The following is a 24544-nucleotide window of genomic DNA, read 5'->3' as shown; positions in this document are numbered from 1 at the left end:
CTCTGCTTCAACAAAAGTGAAAAAAAAAAAAAAAAAAAACCAGTAAAGACTGCTGAACTCAGTCTGACCAGGCACAGAGAACAATACTACCCCATACTAAGGAAGTACTTTCTGCAATTTCTAGACATCCTAGCATGCATTGATTTTATTCTAGCTGCTTTTTTTCTCCTGTGGGACCACACACAGCCACCCCAATTCTATCTCCCAGATGCCTCTTGCTAAATTGCTCACTGTGCAGCAGCTCTCTCATGAAGAAGATTTTTGTTCCATCAGCTACCTATGTTCTTGCATAAGTAGACTGAAGATGAACTGAGGACAAATGTTACCTATACACCAAGCACTGGGCTGTGCACTAATTTTTTTTTTGCCAAACAGCAGTTTAAAAGAGCTTTAAACTTTTTGTCCATATTTAACCATGTTAAGGTAAGCTCTGTTGACATTGAAAAGACAATGAGAAATCTGCCCAGAGCAACTTATCCTACCTACCTTTAATGTCAAGCTGAAAAAGAGGGGGACACAAAATAGCTGGACTGTTTATTGAAGTATACGTTCATTCACACTTTTGAAATGTTAACACCATAGAACTGCAAAAAGTCAACATTTGGGGGGAAAAAAAGTGTTAAACATTAACTGGTGGGCCTAATAGGCCTGATTTATTGTCTGTTTCCCTAACGCGTAGGGGCTCATTTCCCCATAGATAGGAATGGAATTACACAGGAATGGTAATGAATGTGGTTGCAGGCCTTTATCTGTTGAACTTTTCTCTCCTACAAAGCCGTGGTAAGGCTATCTGACTGTAAAGTTACTGGTGTTTTCTGTGAGAAGGTTAAAAAAAAAAAAATAAAAAAAATCAGACTGCAGCAAATTCAGAAGTAGATGTCAAGGTCTGAACCCATCTCTAACAAAACCAGAATATAGTCCAGGGAAAGCTGACTTAATGAATGTTCCTTAAAAGGGTGCCTAATGCTTATCAGTGTCAGAGGTTTTCATGGCATACACTCGGTATGACACTGTGACAGTGCAGTACCCTTCAAAGGTGTTAGTCTGTTCTTTTTGCGAGATTTGCTGCCCTGAACGGCACAAAGTGACTTCATAGTACTGTGTCCCCCCCATCTGAAATACTACAGATCTCCTCTAATTTCAGAAATCAGCAAACTTTTGGTTTTATGTTTTCTTTTGCCAAGGAGCAGTTGGCATCATTTACAGTATTGAAAAACTTCTAGTTACTTCTGTGCCACATGTGTAACTGTAACTGTAAGACAACATCAAATTTTATTTGTTCTAGGACCTTTTCTTTTGTGGAAGTCTCATTTTATTTGCAGTTTATTTCTTTATTAGGCTGAACTTTAACAAAATATATGTACGTATATGCATATACTCCTCCCAAAATGCAAATACCATTGGCCAGTTGCAGAGGAAAGAAAAGCATCCTCTGTTTACCTATTCATTTGCTAAAATCCCCCAAACCCCACCTTTCTGGATTACCTGAATCCATCTGGGACTGAAGCCAAAGACACCTGCTATATAAGACTGAGGGAGCATAGGTGAACTACTCTTCCTGACCAACCTTACACTGGCACCCTTCTGCCAGACTCCACTCAAAATGGAGTTTGGTAGGAGGATATGGTTACGAGAATGGGCTTTCCTTTTAGCACTTTGCTGCACCCATCAGATAGGTAAGGAGTTAACTCTTTTATTATTGCTTAGACCTAATAATATATTTTAAGCAACTAAACCCATTTTATTGTTTCACTTAGCAAATGGTTGCACTTAAATAGAACTTTGTCTTTGATAGAACTAAGTCTGTTTTTGCATTTTTTTTTTTAACTTGCATTAAATAAAATGTAATTAAAATTAAATTAACTGGATTGATTTGATTTCACATTGCCCCAGGCCACTGAATATAACTTCACTTGATAAGTAGTCTTGAAAACCAAATAAAAAAGAACCATTATTCATGTCTTAAAGTACCAGATGTTTAGTAGTACTTATGCTTTACAAAAGCGTTTCGTTTCCTTTGCATTTTATAGTAAGAATGATTACAAATGTTCTGATCTTTTCATGAAATTTAAAGCACTACTTTTCCAGTTGCTAGATCAGGTAACAGGTCAGTCTTTTCCAGTATTTTGTCACCTACTAGAACTTCATACTAGATTACTCTTGCCAATTCCTTTGCAAAAAAAGACTAGAATTATTCATGTGACAATGATTTTTGGTAATGAATGTATACTGATACTACATTAGATATAATATTTAATATTTACATAAATTGTTGATCTTCACTATGAAAATCACTGGGAGGTTAATCTGTTACATTGCAATCCATCATTTTGTGCATTTTTTTTCCTCTTGCTTGCATTACATTAATTGAGGACAATCTTGGCAGATTGTTAATATTCAGTCATGTTCAATCGGAGTATGCAAATAGAAATTACTTGCATGAACACAAGCTTGCTAACTCAGTCCCGTAGGTGTACAGTAATTACTGTCCTGTCAGCTATCATTTTAAAATCTTCAGATTGCTTTTCAATTTATCTTGTGTATCACTTTCCAAACACTAACAAGTGTAAATACAATTTTAGGTTACTTTATGTTACATGAAATAAACACTAAAATACTGCTAAGTTGATTTAAGCACAAAAGTACAAGTCACCTACAGGTGTAATCTTACGTTTAGAGTTACATAGTGTCAATCAAAATATCCTCAGCCCTTCTTTGTACAAGAAAGTTATTTGTATTGTGCAATGCCAACACAATAAATTGCTTTGAAAAATGAGTAGTGGTTAGACCAAATCCAGCAAAGACTTCTTTCAAATCACACTAGGTGGAAAATATATTCAGATGTTCTCACTGACTACAAAATATTGGCCTTATTCCATGCCATCCTCTCTAACTTCATGTTCAGGGTCCAATTCCAACTTCTATAAGCTGTAATGAGAATTGTGTATATGGGATGGCAGCTGGATAACAGCTTGACGAGGTGCATCCACAAATATCCATAACTCTTTCCAAATAATCAAAGATCAAATTACCATGTATTGGTATTCTTGGAAGCAATAAGCACCTATTTTTATAAGGATCAACAGCATGGCATTATGCAATTGCTAGATAATGCTAGATAAACTAGTGCAGCTAGAATTTCCTTGGAAATAATACTTGCTTAGTAAAAAAAAAACACTGCATTTCCTTGAGAAAAATTAACAGACTAAAATACATGTATATACTGTTTTGTTCTGTTACAAAAGTTCTCACACTTTTAAATAAACGTTCACTATATTTTAAAGAGTATTGGCTCTTAGGTGAAGTCAGGATGATTCTGTGTCCACTGAAGCTCCTGTGAATGTGTTGAATGAAAGCAAATTGTCGCATTATTAAGACTCACAGTGGCATTTGTTATATTTTCTCAACAATTGTAGTGGTATGAATGTATTTATCTAATGATAGTATCTGTGATAGTGAAAAACCAACAGAAAGCAGAAAAAGATTAAAGTTACTTCTTCGTGCGTCACGAATGGTCATGTATAAATGAGAGCAGAACAGAAGCTTAGGGATGAAAGGAAACTCCTGCAGACACTGGAACAACTTCTAGAGATGGTGAAGCTTCCCAGAACACCCTTCCAAAATTAGGAGTGTCTTGGGTTTCTCTCTGGGAGTTTGAATCCCTTCAGCTCTGATATTGAGTACTCAGTTTGCTTACATGGTGTGCATTTCCAGTAAAAAATCCTTCCTTGTTTGGTGTGGTGGTTCTGTGTTCTCTAGTTCTGAGTTCCTGGATCTATCTGTCTGTTATATTATGAGAAAGGGAACTTAGAACTAAATTGCACAGGCAGCACTTCAACTGGCAAGTACTTTAGACACCAGAAGTGCTCATTCAGACATGAGTCATTTCATCACCTAAATCCTCTGAGGATTTAGACTTGACATGTTGTAGGTTGGTATTAGTCAACGTTTTCCAGGCAGGGTTATTTCATTCTGGATGGATTCAGTCTTTCATAAAATAAAGTCGTAGCCATTTTTCTTAAATGGGAAGTGCCTGACATGTTTACTTATGAAAAACAGGAGCTTAGAGCACCAAACTTGGAGCACAGGATCAGGTGTTTTTCTAAGCACGATAGTTGGGCCATGTGTAGAAAGCAATTCAAAACTTACGGAGACAGAATAAAGAGAAGGAGAATTCAGCTGGAAGACAATTGAGTAGTTGAGCTACTAACTATTTAACTAGAGGTACAAAAATAATCATTGAAGCAGAACACAGGAATAGGACAGTTTTGATTTTTAAGTTTTTAATTTCCTCCTTAGTCTGAGTAGATGTAACATAAACCAGCTATGCTTTTGTACTAGGCTAATTTAGTGTAGCTTAACTCTTTGTATTAGTTGTTGTGTCTGAAGAGCTCTGATATGCAGAGCTGCAAGTTTCTGCCTATGCTAACACAATTTGGAGTTTCATAAAAAAAATCAAAACTACAAGGTAGAAAATGGAAATCCTCACAGCTAAAAGCAATTTGTTATGACTGAATTATGAAGTGTAATGTGGACTTTTAACCTGATTCACTTCCTGTATAAATCAACACCAAACTTAACACTGTCATATTAGCACACCGGTCTTTTCTTTCCAGGTCAGTTTTAGCTGCAAGTCTTTGAATTGTTGTACTAGATTTGGTTTTCTTAATTTTTTTTTTTTTCCTTCTTTTACAGTTTCATCGGAAGTAAAAATCATCCAGCAAACATCAACAAATCCAGTAATAACACGTAAGTTAAGTAAATGAAATGTGTTCAATAAGTATTCAGTTTTAGAAAACGTATATGAAGGAATTTAGCACAAACAGGGAAATGCACTGGCAAAAGAAGTCACAAAGTCATAAGAGGAGAAAGAGGCCAGTTAAGAAACATAGCATATTGTTGAACTGTTATCTTGTATGAAATGTGAACAACTAAATAATCTACTTGAACTTAACTACAACCATTTACAGGTATATACGTGATGAACAGCAGACAGATGATGAAGGATGAATACATGGTGACTTGTTATAATGGATAGATGGGTGGAAATAACAAAGGGAGGTGGTCAAGGGAAAACTATGACAGAGTGAAGCCTTAGATAATTTGATTCACCATGTTAAGGCTAGGATTTTAAGCATTTTTTACAGCTAGTTTTAAATTTCCAGCTTCCAACCCTGCTCACAATGGCCGTGTATGCAGCACATGGGGCAACTTCCACTTCAAGACTTTTGATGGAGACATCTACCACTACCCTGGGCTCTGCAATTACGTTTTTGCATCCCATTGCAACACTCCCTATGAAGAATTCAACATCCAGATTAGGCGTACGCTGGTGGAAAGTGTTCCTATAATCTACCGCATTACCATAAAACTTGAAGGTGTAGCTGTTGAGCTAACAAAGGATACTGTCCTTATCAACAGCAACAGGTGAGTCTATTCATACCATTTGTTTGGTAAATACAGATGTTTTGGTTTTTTTTCCAAGTTGGCCAAGTACTTTTTGTATACTGGGGAAAGAAGATCAGCATTCTTCAATAAATCTGATAATTTTACCCATAGAAATAATGAATAAGTTGCTATTAATTCAAGTCACGATAAATCAATTGTTCGTTTAAAGATTACCTCAAAAACAAAATTTCTATGAAAAATCCTGAGGTTGGATTCAAATTTAAATCCACATTTGATGGTACTGGACCATTTTATTTTTTAATTACTTTTCTTTCCACACAACTGCATTATATCCTTGTAAGACACTGGAATGCACAAGCCTTTTTTTTTTTTTCCTCCTTATCAAACATCCAGATCAGAAAATATTCAGTATTAATTCTACCTTTCTGTAGAGTTCAACTGCCATACAGTCAAGCTGGAATTACTATAGAGAGAAGCAGCATTTATGTGAAAGTTGTCAGCAAAGCGGATATTGTATTTATGTGGAATCAGCGTGACAGTATCTTGGTAAGAACAGCTCTTGGACCTGTCTGCACCTTCAGATCAGCCAAAAAGCTAATCTTTGATTAGGTTAATGCTTGTTTAGTAGTTACTGTTGCCTTTCCATTGCATACTGTTGATCAGCTTTTCCTTAAGAAAGGTAGGTTTGCATTCAGGTAGTCTCAAAGAAAATTACATGGATTTACTCCTCTTTGATAGCAGGCTTCTGCTTAAAGTAGGTTGAAAAACCACTTTCACTAACATTAATATATTACCATCTGTATAATCAATGAATATAAAGATGTTATAATTATGAACTAAACCAGAGAGTTTGGATAAGCAAGTTACAATAACAAAAAGAGAATACATAGAATGCTTACCCACATCCTGGGCTCACTGCAAAACTCCAGAGGAGGAATTTCTAGAAAAGAACCATTTCCACTGGTAGCCAGCTCTTAAATGGGTCTAGGAGAAGTGGAGCCAGGCTCCACCCCTTCCAGCAGCACAGGTGAATTGCCTTCACCTGTGCTCTGTGGCTGACTCATTGCTTGCCTCAGGTCATCAATCAGAGGTTCAGGCCATGATTCAGCAGTTCCCATACACCATCACTGTCTAACTTACCTCTTCTAATGCAATTTTTGGGCAGAATTTTTCTCTCTTAGGACATCATTTTTGCTGTGAATTTGATTTTCTTTCTGAACAATGGAAAGAAAAAGGCTGGGTGCTCTACAGATATTGCAGTGAAAATTTATGTCTACACCAATGGTTTGGAGTTTTTGTTGTAAATCAAATCTAAGACAACTCTTCATTCTATCCCTCAAGCTTAAATTCTAAATAAGCTTAAAATTCAAGCTTAAAATTCTAAATAAAATTACATAGTTCTGATGAAAAATAGGGTCAGCAGGTACAAGTGTTTTTGATGATCCTGAAAATATTTTACAATGTGTATACTAACTTTTATCAACATATTGCCTATCATTTTAGTTAGAACTGCATGAGAAATATGCCAATCAGACCTGTGGTCTCTGTGGGGACTTCAGTGGCATTCCAGTTTACAATGAGTTCTATTCAAACAGTAAGTTTTTTAAATATCAGAAATTGGTTTCTGGAGTTGTCAGCATGTATTCTACTATCTTTCAGCACTAACATCACCATCATTCCACTTTCCTATCCTTTTGAAGAGTATACTCAGAAGCTATGATTCAATCTATGTTGAAAAACATATTGTGTATTTAATACCTAAAGTTGTTAGCCAGTTTCTCACTGACAACGTAAATATTGAAATACATCCAGTAAAACAAAATGTAGTTGTAATATCTAGTCAATACATTTGTTTTTTCAGTTCTGTCATAAAAATAATTCTAATAGTAACATATCAATTCTGATTTGAAAAGCTTGGGAAATAGATCTTTTGTCTATATTAATGAGTCCATTAAACATGCTGTCAGAATTTTGAATTTTTAATCCTGTTCCACAAAATATATCCACATTTGCCTTTTTATATGCATAGTCTATATATAATCCTCTCTTATTTTATCCATTCTCAATTTGAGTGTTTTCCTAAACCTTGTTTCTCAGCAGTCTCCATTGTACAAATCCCTATTTTAATTATTTTCTTTCTTCCCTACGTGGACTCATTATCTTCTGAAAACAGTCTGTTTTTCAAATCTTAGTTTGCGCCTAAATGTAGTAGGCTGAAAATTTTTTTCTAATGTTCTTCTTTCTCCAGATAGTGATGTCAGTGTTTATTTTGGAAGGCATGATGATAAAATGAAAAAATTCAAGGGAACTATCTGCCTTAGCTGATCTTGAAAAGAATTCTTGACAAGAGGAAAAGATATTAGGAAGTTGTGTTGACCAAAAAAATCCCACACAACCCTCATTATTAAATTTCTTTTGCACAGATATCAGAATGACAGCCTTACAGTTTGGGAATATGCAGAAGTTGGATGGGCCGACAGAGTACTGTGAAGACCCAACTCCTTCCTCACTAGATAATTGCACATATGACTTTGTAAGTATCTTTCTGATTATTCTTTCATTTTTCTTTCACATTTATTTGTATTGTTCTACAGCTTCAGAGGGATCAACAGGAAAAGACCTAGGGCAATAGTAAGTAAAGAGGGATATGAAATTCTATTAAAGAATAATCTAGCAAAGAAGCAATGCTAAAAATTTGCTGCTTTCTATTTTCTGAAAGTTTTCTTGTCTTTTTTTTCTCCCCAGGATGACATATGTCAGAAAACATTGACCAGTTTTGCATTTGCAGACTGTAATGGCCTAGTTAATGTTAGTGAGTATATTATGGCTTGCCGAGAAGACTTGTGCCGCTCCGAAGAGTTAAAAAATGCCTCATGTATCTGTGATACTATTGCTGAGTACTCCCGGCAGTGTGCTCATGCTGGTGGGGAACCTTTGAACTGGAGAACCTCAAAACTGTGCCGTAAGTATTAGTGGAGATGCCTTTATTTTGTGCTGGGTAAATAAAAAGAAATGAGTTCTCAAGTAATGCTGAGTATGCATTGGAAATTACAGGCGTGGTGAGGGTTCTGATGTATAAGCTCCAGCAACAAGACTAAGGAGAAAGAACTAAGTGTTTTAATGCAGAGTGGCTTAAACACTATCAGTTAAATGGATACACTTACTCAAGAGCTGAAGGGTCAAATAATGAATTGGGATAATAAAGGAAACAAATACAAGGAGAAAGAAGGAGAGTGATTTGGTTACTTATATTTCTGTTTCTCCCCTTTTTTTTTATGGTGGCTACCATATTTTTTACCCTTGTTGATTAATTGATTGAGTCTTCACTGGTCTTAGGCTAGTGTAGCATTTAATCTCTAGCTTGGTTTTGAGTAGTTTGTACCACTGTAATCTTCAGAAGTTTTCACTGAATTAAACACCTGCACGTTATTAGTGTAGCTGTTGATACTGTCACCAACATTTGTTTGAAATTAAAATCCACTGGGATACTATTTGCTGTTCCAAGGGATATCTGAAAAATCTGAATACACTGAAGCTTTAGGAACTTGATTCTTACGTTTCCCTAGCTATGCGGATGTCCTTGAAAAGGCTACCTTTAACAGAAACCTTGCTAGCTTTGCAGAACCATTTTCTTGATGTGCCTAGAACTCCAGTCATTTTGGCATCAGTTAAGTCTTTCTTCACACTGTCATGAAAAGCAAATCTCATCTGTAGAACATAGATCTGAATGAGTAAAGTTAAAGATTTTGACAAGTGGGGATAGATCTGTGGTTTAGTGTGGTTTTAAATCTAGTTGAAAAAATGTAAATGAACATACTTATTTCCATATACAGTGAACTAGAAATACTTCAGACTGAAAAAAAAAACCTCTCCTTTTATTAACCTTTCAGCCAAGACATGTCCTTACAACATGCAGTATTCGGAGTGCAGCTCCCCCTGCACTGACACATGCACTAATCCTGAACGATCTCAGTTTTGTGAAGAGCACTGTATGGATGGTTGTTTCTGCCCCCAAGGCAAGTTCTTATATACTCACATTTCTGATCTCAAAATAAACAAGACAGATTCCATGAGGCTTAAAGCTCTTATATTTGCATTTTTCACAGCTGCAAGTGATAAGTATTTATCGTTTATCAACTGAGGAAAGACATTGGAATTAATTGCCAGCGCACACGCAATAGTTAGAAAGCAGGAAAGCAGAAAAGCAAACAGATCAAAGCTAGTCTTTCAGCAAGCCACCTGTACTAAAATAACTCCCTTTCAAAGCAGGTGGAATTTAAGAATAGAAAGGTTGAAAGTCTGTAAATTGGCATAGTCCTACTGTCCTCAATGCATCTATGACAGTTCACAGCAGCTGCAAATCTGTCTTTGAAGCAACATTTAGTAATGAACAAAAATGATTTTTTTCCCATGTATGGAAAGTACCTCTTTAATTAATTAAATTCTGCTGTTGTTGTTTTTAACTTAAGGAACCGTTTTTGATGACATAAACAATTCTGGCTGCATCTCCCGTCAGCAATGCTCCTGTATTTACAATGGCAACACTTATGCTCCAGGAACTTCTTTCTCAGAGCAGTGCTATTCCTGGTAACTCTTGCTATTTTCTTAACTCTTTATTTCCTCTAATATATTTAGTGGGTTTAATGATTTATTGTTTGCAATTACATCATCGTAATTGATCTGTGTATTTAACTAGCCGCTACAGTTCCAAAATAACCTCAGCGAACATTCTTTCTTTTATTTAGCAACAGCCTTAACTGTCTTTGCACTTGAGCTCAAGGTGATCAAAGTAAGGATTTACAGTGTTTAGATTTCTCACCAGTGAATTCAAGTGCTTCCTCTTTGTTTATTTTGTTCAAACATTTGGACTTCTCTAAAGGGAATGAAGTTGCAGTAATTTACGTATTTGCAAATATTTATTTTCTCTGAAGAAAATAAGAGAAGCTACACAACCATAGTTTCACAGTTATTAATCCTGTACCTGTACAGTACCACATTACCTTAGAAAACAGACATACTCTATCTACTCACTAGGAGTAGATGTGGAGTCACATTTCTCTTAGTTTCTTATAAATTCATACAAGAAAACAGAAGATATTTTAATTTGGCATTACGTTTTATGTAAGCTGTAGAAGACAAGCAATTACTCATCCAGCACCTGTTGCTATTGAGTTAACCTGTCCAAAAAAAGAATAGAAACAAATGAACAAAGTGAATGCATATCACAGTCACTCCCTTTAATGCTTTACTTCGTATGTTCACAATATTTGAGAAAGTCTTAAACCTGGATTTACCGTGTATTTGAACTATAGATTGAAAGGGAAAAGCAGTTCTAAACCTAATGTCATTGTAATTTCTGTAAGTCTAGACTGCTATTGCTGATTTCAGCTAAGTTTGTCTTGCCTCTTCCAGTACATGCAGTGGAAGCAAATGGAATTGTGAAGATATGTCATGTCCAGGAACATGTTCCGTAGAGGGAGGCTCGCACGTTTCGACATATGATAAAAAGCATTATGATGTCTATGGAGACTGCACTTACGTCCTTTCTAAGGTGAGACTATTACTTGGTCATAAAGCCTTATGTGCTTGTGGAAAGGATAGGTAATCTCAATCAACATCTTCAAAACTTAAGTCTTCTGACGTATGTATATTGAGTTGCTTCAGTTAATCAGACACTTACTGGAATGTATTCTGCCATTCAAATGATTTAGTTATCAGCTAAATATTAGGATGTCATGCAACAGTAAATTGTGGTTTCCAGGGAACTTCCAGTTCTGTCGTACAATAAATGCTGAAGACTATTCTCTTTTTAAGGTATTGCTTAATATACATTCTTCTGCATAATTGTTCCAGCTGTTTTACTGGATTAAATAACTTTGCCCTGTTAACTGTATCTAATAAGTATTTCTTTCTTGGAAGCAGAAATAAAGAAAAATCAGATCAAGTCAACTGATACATTCCATTTAGGTTTTGAACCATTATAAAAATGAGTTAAGAGAAATAAAGAAGTAAAAAATTTATTATAATCAGAACATTTTGTTACGGTAATGTGTAAGTGAAATGGTTTGACCTTTTTGATCTGATTCTTCTATGCTTTCTTTTTTCCCATTTGCACAATTCAGTCTAAAAAAAAAAAAAGAAAATTACTCATTTTTACTATTTCCCTGACAAGAGAGACTTTGACAGGGACAGCTTTTGTAATTAGCCTTTCATTGAATAACTGTTGGGATTTTTATTTATTTTCAGCACTGTGAAGATGAAATATTCACCATCCTGGTAGAACTACGCAAATGTGGCATGACAAGCACTGAAACATGCTTACGGACAGTGACCCTCAGCTTGAATAAAGGACAAACGGTAAGAATGCAAAATAAGCATGAGAAAAAAACTATTAATGACGTGGGGACCAAAGCATCTAGGCCATTATTGGGTGGGGACCTGCACATTTATTTATTTCCACACATGGGATAAGTACATTAGATTTTTATCATGTGAAAATAAACTAGTTTTGTTGTGAAAACGAAATAGTAGATTTGGCTTTATGGAAGTTCATTAAGAAAAAGCTGAAAAAGCTCTTTTTCTGCCAATTAGATGAAAACACATAAACTTGTAATTTAGAAGCTACAAGTACAACAGCAATGGGTGTAATTCATCATAAAGTTTTATTCATAGAAACCAAGATGATAAAATTCACTAATCAGTTGAGAAAGACTCTTCAAAAACCTTTTTTTCCTTGGCCAGGAAAATTAGTGTAAGTGCACAAAGTGGAAAGAGTGAGATGATGTCACAAAAATGCCCCTTTTAATTAATAGGTCTTTAAGTAATATCACCGGAGCCATCACTATTATTACTCTTTTACCTGTTGTTCCTCTTCCTAAACAGCTCGTTGAGGTCAAAAGTGATGGTGGTGTGTTTGTGAACTCAATCTACACCCAGCTGCCAATCTCAGCAGGTATTTTTTCTCTACCATTCACCTCTGATGTTGTGGGCAATGTCATAAAATAGGAGGCATTACTTTTAAAGCAGCCTTCATATCATGATATACTCTGTCTCTCATTTAACCTCCTCTAGAAAGCAATCTTCTGTTTTTTCTTTTTTAGCCAATGTCACCATCTTTAGACCTTCATCATTCTTCATCATCGTGCACACAAATATTGGTATCCAGGTTGAAATCCAGATCACACCCATCATGCAAATGTTTGTGCGATTGGACCCTGTGTTCAAAGACCAAACCTGTGGTAAGTGAATGAAACTGAAGAACATCTTGCTAAATGTCTTTTGTTGAGTACAAACAGTATAAACTTTTCACTGGTTTTCAACAGGTCTTTGTGGAAATTTCAATAATGTCCAAACTGATGACTTTAAGGCCATAAGTGGAGTAGTTGAAGGAACAGCAGCAGCATTTGCTAATACATGGAAAACTCAGGCTTCTTGCCCTGATATCCAGCACATCTTTGAGAACCCCTGTGCACTCAGCATTGATAATGGTAAATGCTTCATAAAATTATTTTGTTAAGAAAAAGATTTTTAAAAATTTTCTTATCACTAAGAAAAGCACAACTGTTAAAAAGCAAATATAAGAGAATGAAGAATTATGTATTTGGTGAAAACATACATCTGCAATCAGAATATTCACAATGAGAACATGAGGGCTATATAAAGAAGTAAAGGAAGAGTCCTGGAGGCATAACTGAAAGAAACTGTGTGATCACTGAAAACAGAATGTCTAAGCTCACAGCTTGATATCAGAAGAGTGGATCACATGAGCATCTTTGGAAATTCTTTATTTGTGATCTTTGGTAACTCTTATTTCATTGTACCTTTGGTTTTAATAACCTTAGAGCACAAATTGAGTGAAAACAGACAGGAGGGGAGAGATTAGATGTAATTTCAAAACTAGTTTCGCATTTTAGGAAAGTGGGTAATGGGACTAATGAATTAAAAAAGTAATGTGCATATTTGCACTGTTTGTTCTTTCAACAGAAAAATATGCTAAGCATTGGTGTGGGCTACTAACTGACAGAGAAGGACCTTTTGCTGATTGTCATTATCTACTGAGTCCCTCTACTTACTACATGGTATGTTGGTAGACTGGTTTCTCTTCAGAAACAATAGAAATAGGATCATGTACAACTAGCTACCAGGAAAAAACTGTCCCAGACATATCTCTAGTCTTTTGCAATACCTGCATTTTCATTTCTATACTGCACTTCTTTCTTTCAACATATTGCTGTTTTTGCTGTGGCATCATCTTATTTCAGTTGTCAGTCTTGGTTTTGTCATTCCAAATGCAAAGGCAGCTATTTTTTCTTGGATGGATATACTTATATGGGTAGGAGGTTAGCACAAAGGCATGTTAAATGGTTATTTGAAAATTACAGTTAACTGCCACCTCACCAACCCCACTTTATTATTAACTACTTGGCACAGAAAGCCCATTGGCTAATTATCATCATTCCACTATCAGTGTGCTGGCTAATTATCATCATTCCACTATCAGTGTGCTGTCAGTCTTCCTTCTCATTACAAATGACCCAGATGTTGATAGTCTTAGAAGTGTTGAGATTATATTTTTTCACATTCCTAGAACTGCATGTTTGACACGTGCAACTGTCAAAACAGTGAGGGCTGTCTGTGCGCATCCCTTTCTTCCTATGTGAGAGCTTGTGCTGCAAGAGGAATCCAAATAAATGGGTGGAGGACTAATGTCTGTTGTGAGTACATTTCTCTATTTCCTTTCCTGTGCGCTCATCAATAAAAAGTGTTGGTGAAAAAAAAAAAAATATATTGATTTCTAGACAAATATGGTAAGTATCAAGGAAGGGATTTTGTTAAATGCACTCCTAGATGTAATTCCCTGCTGTTCCTTTAGATTCAATCCATTAAAAGCAAGAATAAATATAAACAGATGGGAGAGAGCTTGCTGTTACAGACACGCCTCCACCTGTTTCTGCACGACTTTGAATTCAACTATAGTTTTCTATATCACAGTGTCATAGAGATAAATATGATACATTAGAATAATAATATTAGTAATACTAACCAGAAAACTAGGAAAATGAAATAGCAGCACCGAATGGAAGTTTCTTTCCAAACTCTCATTTGAAGAAAATACATTTCTTATAGCATATATGACTTGATTTAATCTACACATACAGTGGCTTTCACTTCTAATTCTGGAAAAATTCAGAAAAAACATTGATGTGAAAGATAGAGCATAGGCAGAGGTGTATATTATTGTTCACCTGTTACTGCTACTACGTACCATTTCTTTCTTCTCAACAAAAATTACCATCTGGAATTAACAAACTCATTCTTCCTTTTTACTCTCTCAAGCAAAGTACACCACCTCATGTCCCAAATCCCTAAGTTACAGCTATAACATCGATTCATGCCAACCCACGTGTCGCTCTCTAAGTGAGCCTGATATCACATGCAAAATTAAGTTTGTCCCAGTTGATGGCTGCACCTGCATAAATGGAACCTACATGGACGAAAGTGGCAAATGTGTGCCTGCTGATGAATGCCCCTGTTACTACCGAGGATCTCCCATACCACTTGGAGAAGTTGTCCGTGAAAATGGGCTTGTATGGTAAGGGAAGCTTATAAAAAACGTTCAAGCAATAGTATGTGCATTTTATTACCTAAATAAGCTTCATTTAAATTGTTCTCACCTTGTCCTGTGTGAATTTCAATATAGTAATATCATAAACATTTTTAAAAAACTTTTAAGAATAATATATACATCCAGATTGATAGAGCAATTGTATATAGGAGTATTTTCTATTTAATTTTATGAGTTTTCAAGCACAAAACACACGACAGAAAAAGCAAAGAGAAATCTTAAGAGAAAGTAAGTTACAAGCAGAAATATATCCATTTCAAACTCTAGTTTTTCCTATTATGAAAGCGTAATTGGTAGTGGTGTTGAGAGAAACACTTCCCTGGGTCTGTAAAATAGTATTCAGGAATTCAATTAATTCCTTATAAAGTACTGAAATTTGACAGAGGTAGCTCTCAGTCTCAATATATGGTTAAAAGTTAATGTTTTTCCCTCTCTTACAGCACTTGCATCCAGGGAAAACTGAATTGCATTGGAGAACCCGATCAAATTCCAGGTTAAAAAAAAGTCTTCCACTTGCACTTGTCTTTTTCTCTGTGCCAGGTTCTGGACAGAAATATTTGGTAGAATTGATATTTCTTAATGGATTTTTAAATAATAGAAGTATTTCTATACTATAAAAGGCAGAAGTAACCCTAGGTTCATGAGAAGATCTGTTCTAAAGGATTTTTTTCTGATATACTGTGGAAGGTTCTGGGAATTCAGTGCTCTGAAGTGAATCTACAATTGGATTCCTATTTAGCAGACTGAGTAGGGACAGCAGTCCTTACTAACTGAAATGTACAAATTCCAAACAATTTCTAGATGGCTTTTATTTCTACAGCTGTGTGATAAACCCCCAGCCATTTCTTACTTCTCTCACTTCTTTCCTTCCTCTAGTTTGTGAATCTCCCATGTTCTACTTAGACTGTAGAAACAACACAGCAGGAACAACTGGATCAGAGTGTCAAAAAAGCTGTCATACTCTGGATATGCAGTGTGTAAGTATGTCATGGCTAGATGAAATGGTACTTTCAAGTTTTGTCTGTCATCTTTGTGCTACAGTCATCATTGATCTAACTCTCCTTGTCTGAATCTACATCACAGATACTTTGTATACTAAAATCCCCAAAACACGTTATGAAGTGTTAACGATAGGATCATGAGAATAAAATTTAACAAAGTAACATTCCACTTTTATAAGTATCAAAGTTTCTTCAGCTACTTCTCAAATCATCCTCATTAGAGCTAGCATTTTGTAACTGTTTCATCTGACTAAATTGAAAAAGGTGATGGCTTTCTGACTTTCAGCACAGGATTTGTGTGAAAATTCATGACACAAAAATGGATCAAGTATAAGAACAGAAACATGTGTGTATATAATATGAAGTATTTCTTTTTATGTCTTACACAGTGTTGTAACAGTTCAAGTCTTTCGAAGTAAGAGTAATTAGTAGTGAAAATATTTAGAGCTTTGCCGCATATTTTACTTCCTTAAGAGAAAATTACTTGCTGCAGGCTGGCTAGGAGCAATCATTTCTTTCCAATGATAGTGCACATCTAATTATATCTTTGTCTAGGTGCACGATAGCCATGCGTAATTTCATGAATAGGTACCATAAGAGATGCATCTGTTTTCAGTGCAACTCACTCAAACTAAATTTACTTATTTTCTTTTTAAAGTCCATTCATTCAATCACAAGTCATCCATCACAAAGCATAGGGCTTCTTCAGCTAACACAGAGCAAGTCTTAAGATCCGGTATAGTTCAAATTTCACAGACTGGAACAAATGCATTTAGGATCAGAATGCATCTAATGTTTAGCAGCTTTATATGCTAATAGCTTCGTCTTTGTTCTAGAGACCTATAAATACATCAGTCTTCTCTTATTTAAGTTGGGCAGAAATAGAACATATAAAGACATTTTAAGTTGATCTAATCTTTGTTTTTCTAGTGTGATTGTTTTATTCTGAAATTGTATCTTCCTCTTGACCTTTCCAGTATAGCACACAGTGTGTATCTGGCTGTGTGTGCCCATCTGGACTTGTGTTAGATGGGAAGGGTGGTTGTATTCCTGAAGAGGAATGTCCATGTATTCACAATGGAGCCATGTATCAACCCGGGGAAAAGATCAATGCTGACTGTAATACCTGGTAAGTATTTTCTGGAAGGTTGCATGCCTGGTTCCATCATTTGCCTTAAGATCTTAAGGTGTACAGTAGTGAGGAGAGATTTAGACTGTGCATTACATCAATTGATGGGTCTTTTAAGTTTTGACTCAGAAAGATGAGCAACTTTTGTTGCAGGTAGACAGCTGAGGCACAAACTGGGAGAAAACCTTTGGGAGGATGGTGTCCATTACATTTTACCCTTTTTTGCAGTTCATGCTTTTGGAATAGAAGAACAGAACTTCGCTTTACTACTTCACATGGGAAATGTAAAAGACTGTTTTAACTTCAGAATCAATATAACATTTACCAAGAATGAGATGCCAAACAAATGCTGAGTTTTTGGGAAATGTCTGCATAAGACAGTGAGTTACTTTATTACTAAAACATTTAATTCTCTTTCCTAGTGTGTGCAAGAATAGGATGTGGGAATGCACCAAAAAGCAATGCCTGGGCACGTGTGCTGTTTACGGAGATGGACATTATACCACCTTTGATGACCAGACATTCAGCTTCAGTGGAAACTGCGAATACACGTTAGTCCGGGTACTGTTACTTAACAAAACTACATTGTAATATAATCTTGATCTTATCTGAAACAATAACATGCTTTTAATTTTACTACTCAGAACCACTGCGGGAAGAGTGACACAGTGAATGGGACCTTCCAGGTTATCACTGAAAATATTCCCTGCGGCAGCACTGGGACAACTTGCTCAAAATCTATCAAAGTTTTCTTAGAGGTATGTAGGTATTACATTACAGACCAGGGGGTTTTTGTTCAGTATCTGTGTAAAGCTTGGGAGAAATCAGGATATCTGTTGCCGCAAGGAAGTTTAGAGAAAATATTTTAAAAAGCAGATCAACTTGTAAATTAAGCTTAAGCCAGAATCAGGTGAAGTATCTGGTGCAGCTTCCCTGCTATCCGCCTATTCCAGCCTCACAAAGCTGTCTTATACTTACCCTTGGACAAACTACAGCTCTAGAGGAAAACTGCCCATAGCAAAATTTTGGCTGATCACATCAGAAGATTTTCTTACTCTGTGCACTGTAGTTCCTCCATGACTACCATGACATCATTTTTTCATCAACAATCTGCTCCATTTAAAATACAGTTTTACCACAATTCCATGAACCTGAGATTTGAACCACATTACATTTGGATGATGTATTTTTCATTAAACAAACTGGTTTTAGTACTCTTAAAAGTGGAGAAAAAAGTGTTCAGTAGCACAGCTGTAGCTATTAGGTTCATTTCTAATCACCTTTTCCTCCGTTTTCAGCACTATGAACTGATACTCAATGAGGAGCGTGTCAGTGTGATACAGAGAGGACAAGGTGGTGAAGTACCATTCACAGTCCGTTACATAGGTATGTACACAGTGATTGATACCACCAGCGGACTGATCCTCATGTGGGACAAGAAAACCAGCATCTTCATCAAGCTGAGCGCTGAATTTAAGGTGCGGAACTAGTAGTCTAGATCTAGACTGGGTGTTAATTTTTTATCTGACTAAAACAATATCCCAAACAGGTGATTTCTCTAGCATTCCTGGAGGACGTCGTATGTCATTTTCTATTCCTCTGGTACCTTAGGAAGACACGTAAAAATGCAGCTACTCTTCGGAGTGCTCAAGGCAGTGTTCAGTTTCTATCTGGCTGACAGAACTTGAGTTGGTAAACTGCTGCTATGGACTGTACTTGTTAAAATTACTTTGTGAATCTTGGTAAAGCTTATCAGACTTTACTAAGATTACATAGCTACATGTGTAGAAATCAATTCAGTAGTCCTGATTTTGAAAAATCATCTATTGTTTCCAGTACACATTCACACATAAATCCAAATTATTGTACTCCAAAAAACAAGGAAGTAAAATACTAAGTAAAATGTTACATATTTTTCAAGTATATATGTGAACAAGGGACAAAGCATGGACAGAGTATAATCCTTGAATCCACAGAGAAAGCTTAGCATCTGTTACAGCCTATCACCATTTCACATATCGAAATTTGGAATGAGATATTTCTGGAAATGCAAGGAAAATGTCATTTATTTTTCTATCTGTCAGCAGTCATCACAGTAGACTTAACGAGTAAGTTACATGGATGTACTGGCAGTACTTATGACAGCTTTTGTATGAACATCCATTGTATAAAACAAAGCATAAATGAAAAGCATTGTAGCATGGTCAACTAGTTGAGTCCTCATTTCCTTTGTTAAATGTTAAGAGGATGTACCTCAAAGTTGATATGTCCTCAAAAATGGATAAAATGATCAAGACAGTTGTACTGTTCAGATTTAAAAAAAGGAAAGTCTGTAGCTGTTTGTAGCCTTGGTGGTCATGTTCTGTTGCTGAGGAAACAGATGGCTGCTTTTCCAGAGTATCTAAACCTAAAATGTATCTTCAGTGGGAATCTTCGGGAAAGTTAGAATAGAATGGCACTCTAAGAGCTGAATTTCATGTATTCTTTCAGTTTCAGATCTTTGTTTTCTCATATCCATCATAATTTTTTTTTCCTTTTGCAGGGTCGGATCTGTGGCCTCTGTGGAAATTATGATGGCAATGGCATCAATGACTTCACTACAAGGAGTCTGTCTGTAGTGGAGAATGTCCTAGAGTTCGGAAACAGCTGGAAAGTATCCTCCACATGTCCTGATGCTCACTTCTTAAAGGACCCATGCTCTACCAACCCTTATCGAAAGTCCTGGTCAGAGAAGCAGTGTAGCATCATCAACAGCAATGTCTTTGCTGCCTGTCACTCACAGGTATCACCAGGGCAGGAGTTGACTCTGTGAAGATTAGGCCTGACTGTTACTGAATCTTCATACACTTTACCATATATGTTTAATTCATTAGACAGCATGTTTCACTTTGAATTGTGTAACTTCAGCCTATATCTTGAACAGTCAAACAGATCTATAGCCCCTACCTGTAAGAAATAGTAGGCTATATAGATCATAGAAAATGATACTAACTTGTTGGGAAAGAACAATAATTTCAGAATTACTACATACTTTCATATGGTGTAACTTGGATAAAACATACCATGTAATGAACACAAATTCAATGAAGTAACATTTTGGGGTAGTAATGAGGCAGCATTAACTGCCAGTACACATCAACAATGCAGGATAATTTTGTGCTGCTCCTATTACCTTAGTTCTTTCCACTACTAGAGATCTTCAGGTTATGGCTGCCTAGTACAGCTTGGGAACATGAAACCAATCTTTCACTGGGACACAAGTCTAGACGTCTAAAACTATGTCAATATGTAATTTGAATTATTATCTGGCATTACGTCTGGTGTCTAACAGTGTATATAAACATAACAAAAGAAATAACTGATACAGGCCTTCCTTCTGAGATCCTAATTTTAAGAAAATCAGTCTAGCAAAGTTGACAAAACTTAGAAGGAAGAATGTATAATGTAATACTTATTTTTTTATGACAGATTGAACCAGCAAGATATTATCAAGCCTGTGTGACAGATGCTTGTGCCTGTGACTCTGGAGGAGACTGTGATTGTTTTTGTACAGCAGTAGCTGCCTATGCTCAAGCATGTAATGAAGTTGGTGTCTGTATAGCCTGGAGAACCCCATCAATTTGTCGTGAGTTTTATTTTCTATACACTTCTTCTGAAAGTGTAGTAAAGTATACAGCAATTCCTTGATGCTATCTTTGAACATATATTCTGTGTACCTCATGTACATGAATTATAATTGCACTGTGTACTTTCCAAAGGGTTTTGATGGTCACACATTTCACCTATTCATTCAGTTTTCAAGGCTGTTTAAGGCAGCATGGTAGGAATCTAACAGACATGGCTCAGAAGAGTTTTGGGTTTTTTTCTGAACGTGTTCAAATTTATGTTTCTCTTTAGCACTGTTCTGTGATTACTATAATCAACAAGGAGAATGTGAATGGCACTATAAGCCTTGTGGAGCCTCCTGTATGAAGACCTGTAGGAACCCAAGTGGAAAATGCCTCCATAACTTGCCAGGTTTAGAAGGTAAAAAGAGCTTGCAAGTTACCCTTAAATGGATAAATTTGTTTATAATCTTTTGAATAGTCTTTAATGGAACCTGTTTTCTCCATCAGCCTTTCTCATCATTTAATTCTCTTCAACATCATTGCATCAGCATGAATGGAGATAAAGCACACATGAAAACATCTGTGGCTAAGTCCTCTGCTAACATTAATGCTCTGCATTACTTCTTACAATTACTGGAAAAAAATAGTAGTAAAAATTATTGCTGTTAAAAACACAACCTGCAAACACATCTTGCACAAACAAAACTTTTCCTGATTTTCTCTGTTCACACTTTTTCAACCTTGTATATGCCCTTTTCCTTGTTTCAGGCTGCTACCCCAACTGCCCACCAGACAAGCCATATTTTCATGAGGATCAGATGAAGTGTGTCAGTCTCTGTGACTGTTATGATAATGAAGATGGAAAGATATATATGCGGGATAAATGTCAATTATGGTAAGGCTTAACACACCAATCTAATTGTGTACAAGAAAAACTGACTAAACCAACAATGGGAAATTAAATGTTCCTGTTTCACAAGACAGTGAGTTTCATGCTGCCTGGCCTTTCCACCCAGTACCAGCTTTCTTACTATTTAGTATTATTAGGATCTATTACACTTTTTGTTCTGTTGAATTTGATCATAATTATGTTGTAAATCCTCAGCACAATGATACAACAAAAACAGTAAGTACTTTGAGACTAAGCTTCCTCTATTTTCCATTGCTATGGCGGGAAAAAATATCATTCCAGAAGTATATATATCTACTAAGGGGTCTACTTCCAAGGATTTATTACATTCTTAGAGCATGCTTGTAGTACTTAAGACTCTCCCTTCTTAACGTGTTTGGTTTTTTTTTTTTGGTATAAAAACAAATGCAAGGAAAATTATACATGGCTCTGCTGAAGACTTGCACTTATAACTTTGCATAATCTTTAATTTCACTTTATGTATAAGCTTGGGTTAAATGTAAAGAAAGGTTTAGGAAAACCATGGCAAAAAAAAAAAAAGAAAAAGAATCAACATAAACTGGGTGCTCAAGGAGTAAACACATATGAATTGATGTTAACAGAATGAAATGGGTAAGGAGGGGATCTTCCATGATGCAGTCAGTTCTGACGATGATCCACACTATAAGAAAGAAAAAATTAAGACCTATTTTTATTCAGGCTGTATGTTGATAGTTCTGCAGTGTGAAAAGGGCCTTAGTAATGTGGAATGAACAATTGTTATTTAGCTGGAATTGAGGCAACATGCCCATCTGAATGCTATTATATAAATCAACTAAGTTGTCATTCACAATTATCTATTTCTATTTCTTGATGCTAGAATCTGGCAGAAAGATGATAGCGGTACAATTAGCTTATAATAAAATAAGTGTATTTTATGCTTTTTATTTTAGCGAGTGCACATCAGAAGGTTTACAGTGCAAGTTTGATGATAAAGGTAAGACAGCCAAGAAGCACTGTGAAAAATTTAGATACAGGATACTATCTTTTCATAGGTGACCAACAATAATCTTATCAATTACAGCATGTAACTGCATATATGAAAACAACATCTATAAATATAATGAACTCATCTACAACACCACAGATGGAAGTGGATGGTGTTTCCATGCAACATGTGATGTCAATGGAACAATAAGCAGAAATATATTTGAATGTGGAATCACAACCACCCCAAGTACCTCATTTACATTTTCTACCAGTCAACCTACAACAGGTATGCATGAATACTTTTCAAAATAACTGAAAAATCTCTAGGAGGGATTGAAAATTGCCTAAAGGGGATGAGCCATTAGCACATACTTTTATTTGAAACTGTTGACTTCTGAAGCAACCAACTCAATTGGCAGCTTTAATTGCTTAAAAATATATATAAAAAATACAGCATTTCTCACAAAGTCAGTCTCCACTACTTTACTGTTTTTTTTTTGTTTGTTTGTTTGTTTTTCCAGTGGAAAAATGATGAAACTTACTTGTCTTTGCTCTTTTCAGAATCTCACTTCCCTACAAATAAAAAACAGCAATTCTAGACCAACACAAAAGACAATTACTGACATTTCAAAAATTACTGACCACAATAGCATAAACAGAAGATAAAATAATTTTGAGGGAATGCTCGAATTATTTTAAACCATTTTTTGGAATCTTTCCAATCTGATCATCTTTAATAACCTGAACATCTACATTTTCCAGCAGTGAACTCATACTGACCATGTAATTGAGAGAAATTGAGAAGTATTTCATCACAATTACAGAATACTACAGCAAGAACTGTACAATCAAATTTAAGTCTTCTATTAAGTGGTTGTAACATTCATGTGACGGAATGGGTATATGCTTCATACACTCATTTCCATAATGCTAACATACTGAACAGAAATCTCATTAAAATAAGAAATATCAATATGTATTCCATAATATATTATATAAATAAAATAAACATTACCTGTTTATATAATAAATTTAGAAATGAATGCCATAATACTAAAAATAATTAGGAAACTCATTATTTTTTTAAAATATTTTAAAACTAGTATATTTATGTAGCTATGCAATAGTAAGTGGATAGTGATAATGAGAATAAAAATGAGAAAAGGAATAAAGAGATGAGATGAAAACCTATATTAAAATTGAAAATCAAGATACTCGAAACAAGTTCATTAAAATACTATATTAACATGCAAATATTACGTAGAGCAATAAATGCATGGAAGTTGAATAACTTTTTTTAATGACATTTTCCTCAGTAGAAGAAAACAAAACTTATATTTCTTTCTTTGAAATACAGAAATGGCAACCACAACACCAGCAAGAAGTGTATGCGTGAAGTATATATGTGAGTGGTCAGAATGGTATGATGGGACGGAGCTTGAAAATGAAGAGGAAACCTTTCAATATATCACAGGACAAGGAAAAAGCACTTGTAATAACACGAGCAGCATTGAATGCAGAGTACGTGAACACTCAGATAAGACAATAAAGTATCATGACCAAAAGATACAATGCAATAAAACCACTGAATTGAAATGCAATAACGAAGACCAAGAAGATAAGAAATGCTTCAATTACCAAATCAGAGTATTATGCTGTAAATATATACCATGTTCAGAAATAACAACTACAACACTAAAACAAACACAACAAACTACATTCACAACTACTGAAACAACAGCAATTCCAATACAGACAAAGAATAAAACAACAATGTCACAAATAGGAACAAAACCACAACAAAAACAAACAACGACAATATCAAAACATACCAGCAGTGCAGCAGCAACTGGAACCACGTCAGTAACGCCACTCACTGAGGTCTACCAGACT

The 24544-nt window shown here is 35.5% G+C and overlaps 1 protein-coding gene across 1 annotated transcript in view; it reads left to right on the top strand.

Annotated features, from left to right (window-relative positions):
- The window catches only part of LOC122158391 (mucin-5AC-like), a 43579-nt gene that overhangs the window by 13580 nt on the left and 5455 nt on the right, over positions 1-24544 (top strand). Inside the window, exons 4-31 of the mRNA XM_042815063.1 lie at positions 4696-4749; positions 5166-5427; positions 5841-5955; positions 6913-7003; positions 7833-7942; positions 8155-8371; positions 9300-9425; positions 9879-9996; positions 10822-10960; positions 11656-11766; positions 12292-12361; positions 12510-12647; positions 12732-12896; positions 13393-13487; positions 13997-14123; positions 14746-15001; positions 15475-15527; positions 15911-16011; positions 17013-17164; positions 17587-17725; positions 17809-17922; positions 18463-18642; positions 19707-19946; positions 20633-20789; positions 21062-21190; positions 21541-21667; positions 22615-22658; positions 22746-22937. Of these exons, the coding sequence (XP_042670997.1) occupies positions 4696-4749; positions 5166-5427; positions 5841-5955; positions 6913-7003; positions 7833-7942; positions 8155-8371; positions 9300-9425; positions 9879-9996; positions 10822-10960; positions 11656-11766; positions 12292-12361; positions 12510-12647; positions 12732-12896; positions 13393-13487; positions 13997-14123; positions 14746-15001; positions 15475-15527; positions 15911-16011; positions 17013-17164; positions 17587-17725; positions 17809-17922; positions 18463-18642; positions 19707-19946; positions 20633-20789; positions 21062-21190; positions 21541-21667; positions 22615-22658; positions 22746-22937 (3822 nt within the window). The remainder of the gene's footprint in view (positions 1-4695; positions 4750-5165; positions 5428-5840; positions 5956-6912; positions 7004-7832; positions 7943-8154; positions 8372-9299; positions 9426-9878; positions 9997-10821; positions 10961-11655; positions 11767-12291; positions 12362-12509; positions 12648-12731; positions 12897-13392; positions 13488-13996; positions 14124-14745; positions 15002-15474; positions 15528-15910; positions 16012-17012; positions 17165-17586; positions 17726-17808; positions 17923-18462; positions 18643-19706; positions 19947-20632; positions 20790-21061; positions 21191-21540; positions 21668-22614; positions 22659-22745; positions 22938-24544) is intronic.

This window comes from Centrocercus urophasianus, unplaced genomic scaffold (assembly GCF_019232065.1).
Source record: "Centrocercus urophasianus isolate 14NV4802_14NV808 unplaced genomic scaffold, USGS_Curo_1.0 seq_14, whole genome shotgun sequence".
In the NCBI taxonomy this organism is placed as follows: domain Eukaryota; kingdom Metazoa; phylum Chordata; class Aves; order Galliformes; family Phasianidae; genus Centrocercus; species Centrocercus urophasianus.
The sequence above is the reverse complement of the archived record's forward strand: the minus strand, read 5'-3'. Positions and strand labels throughout refer to the sequence as shown.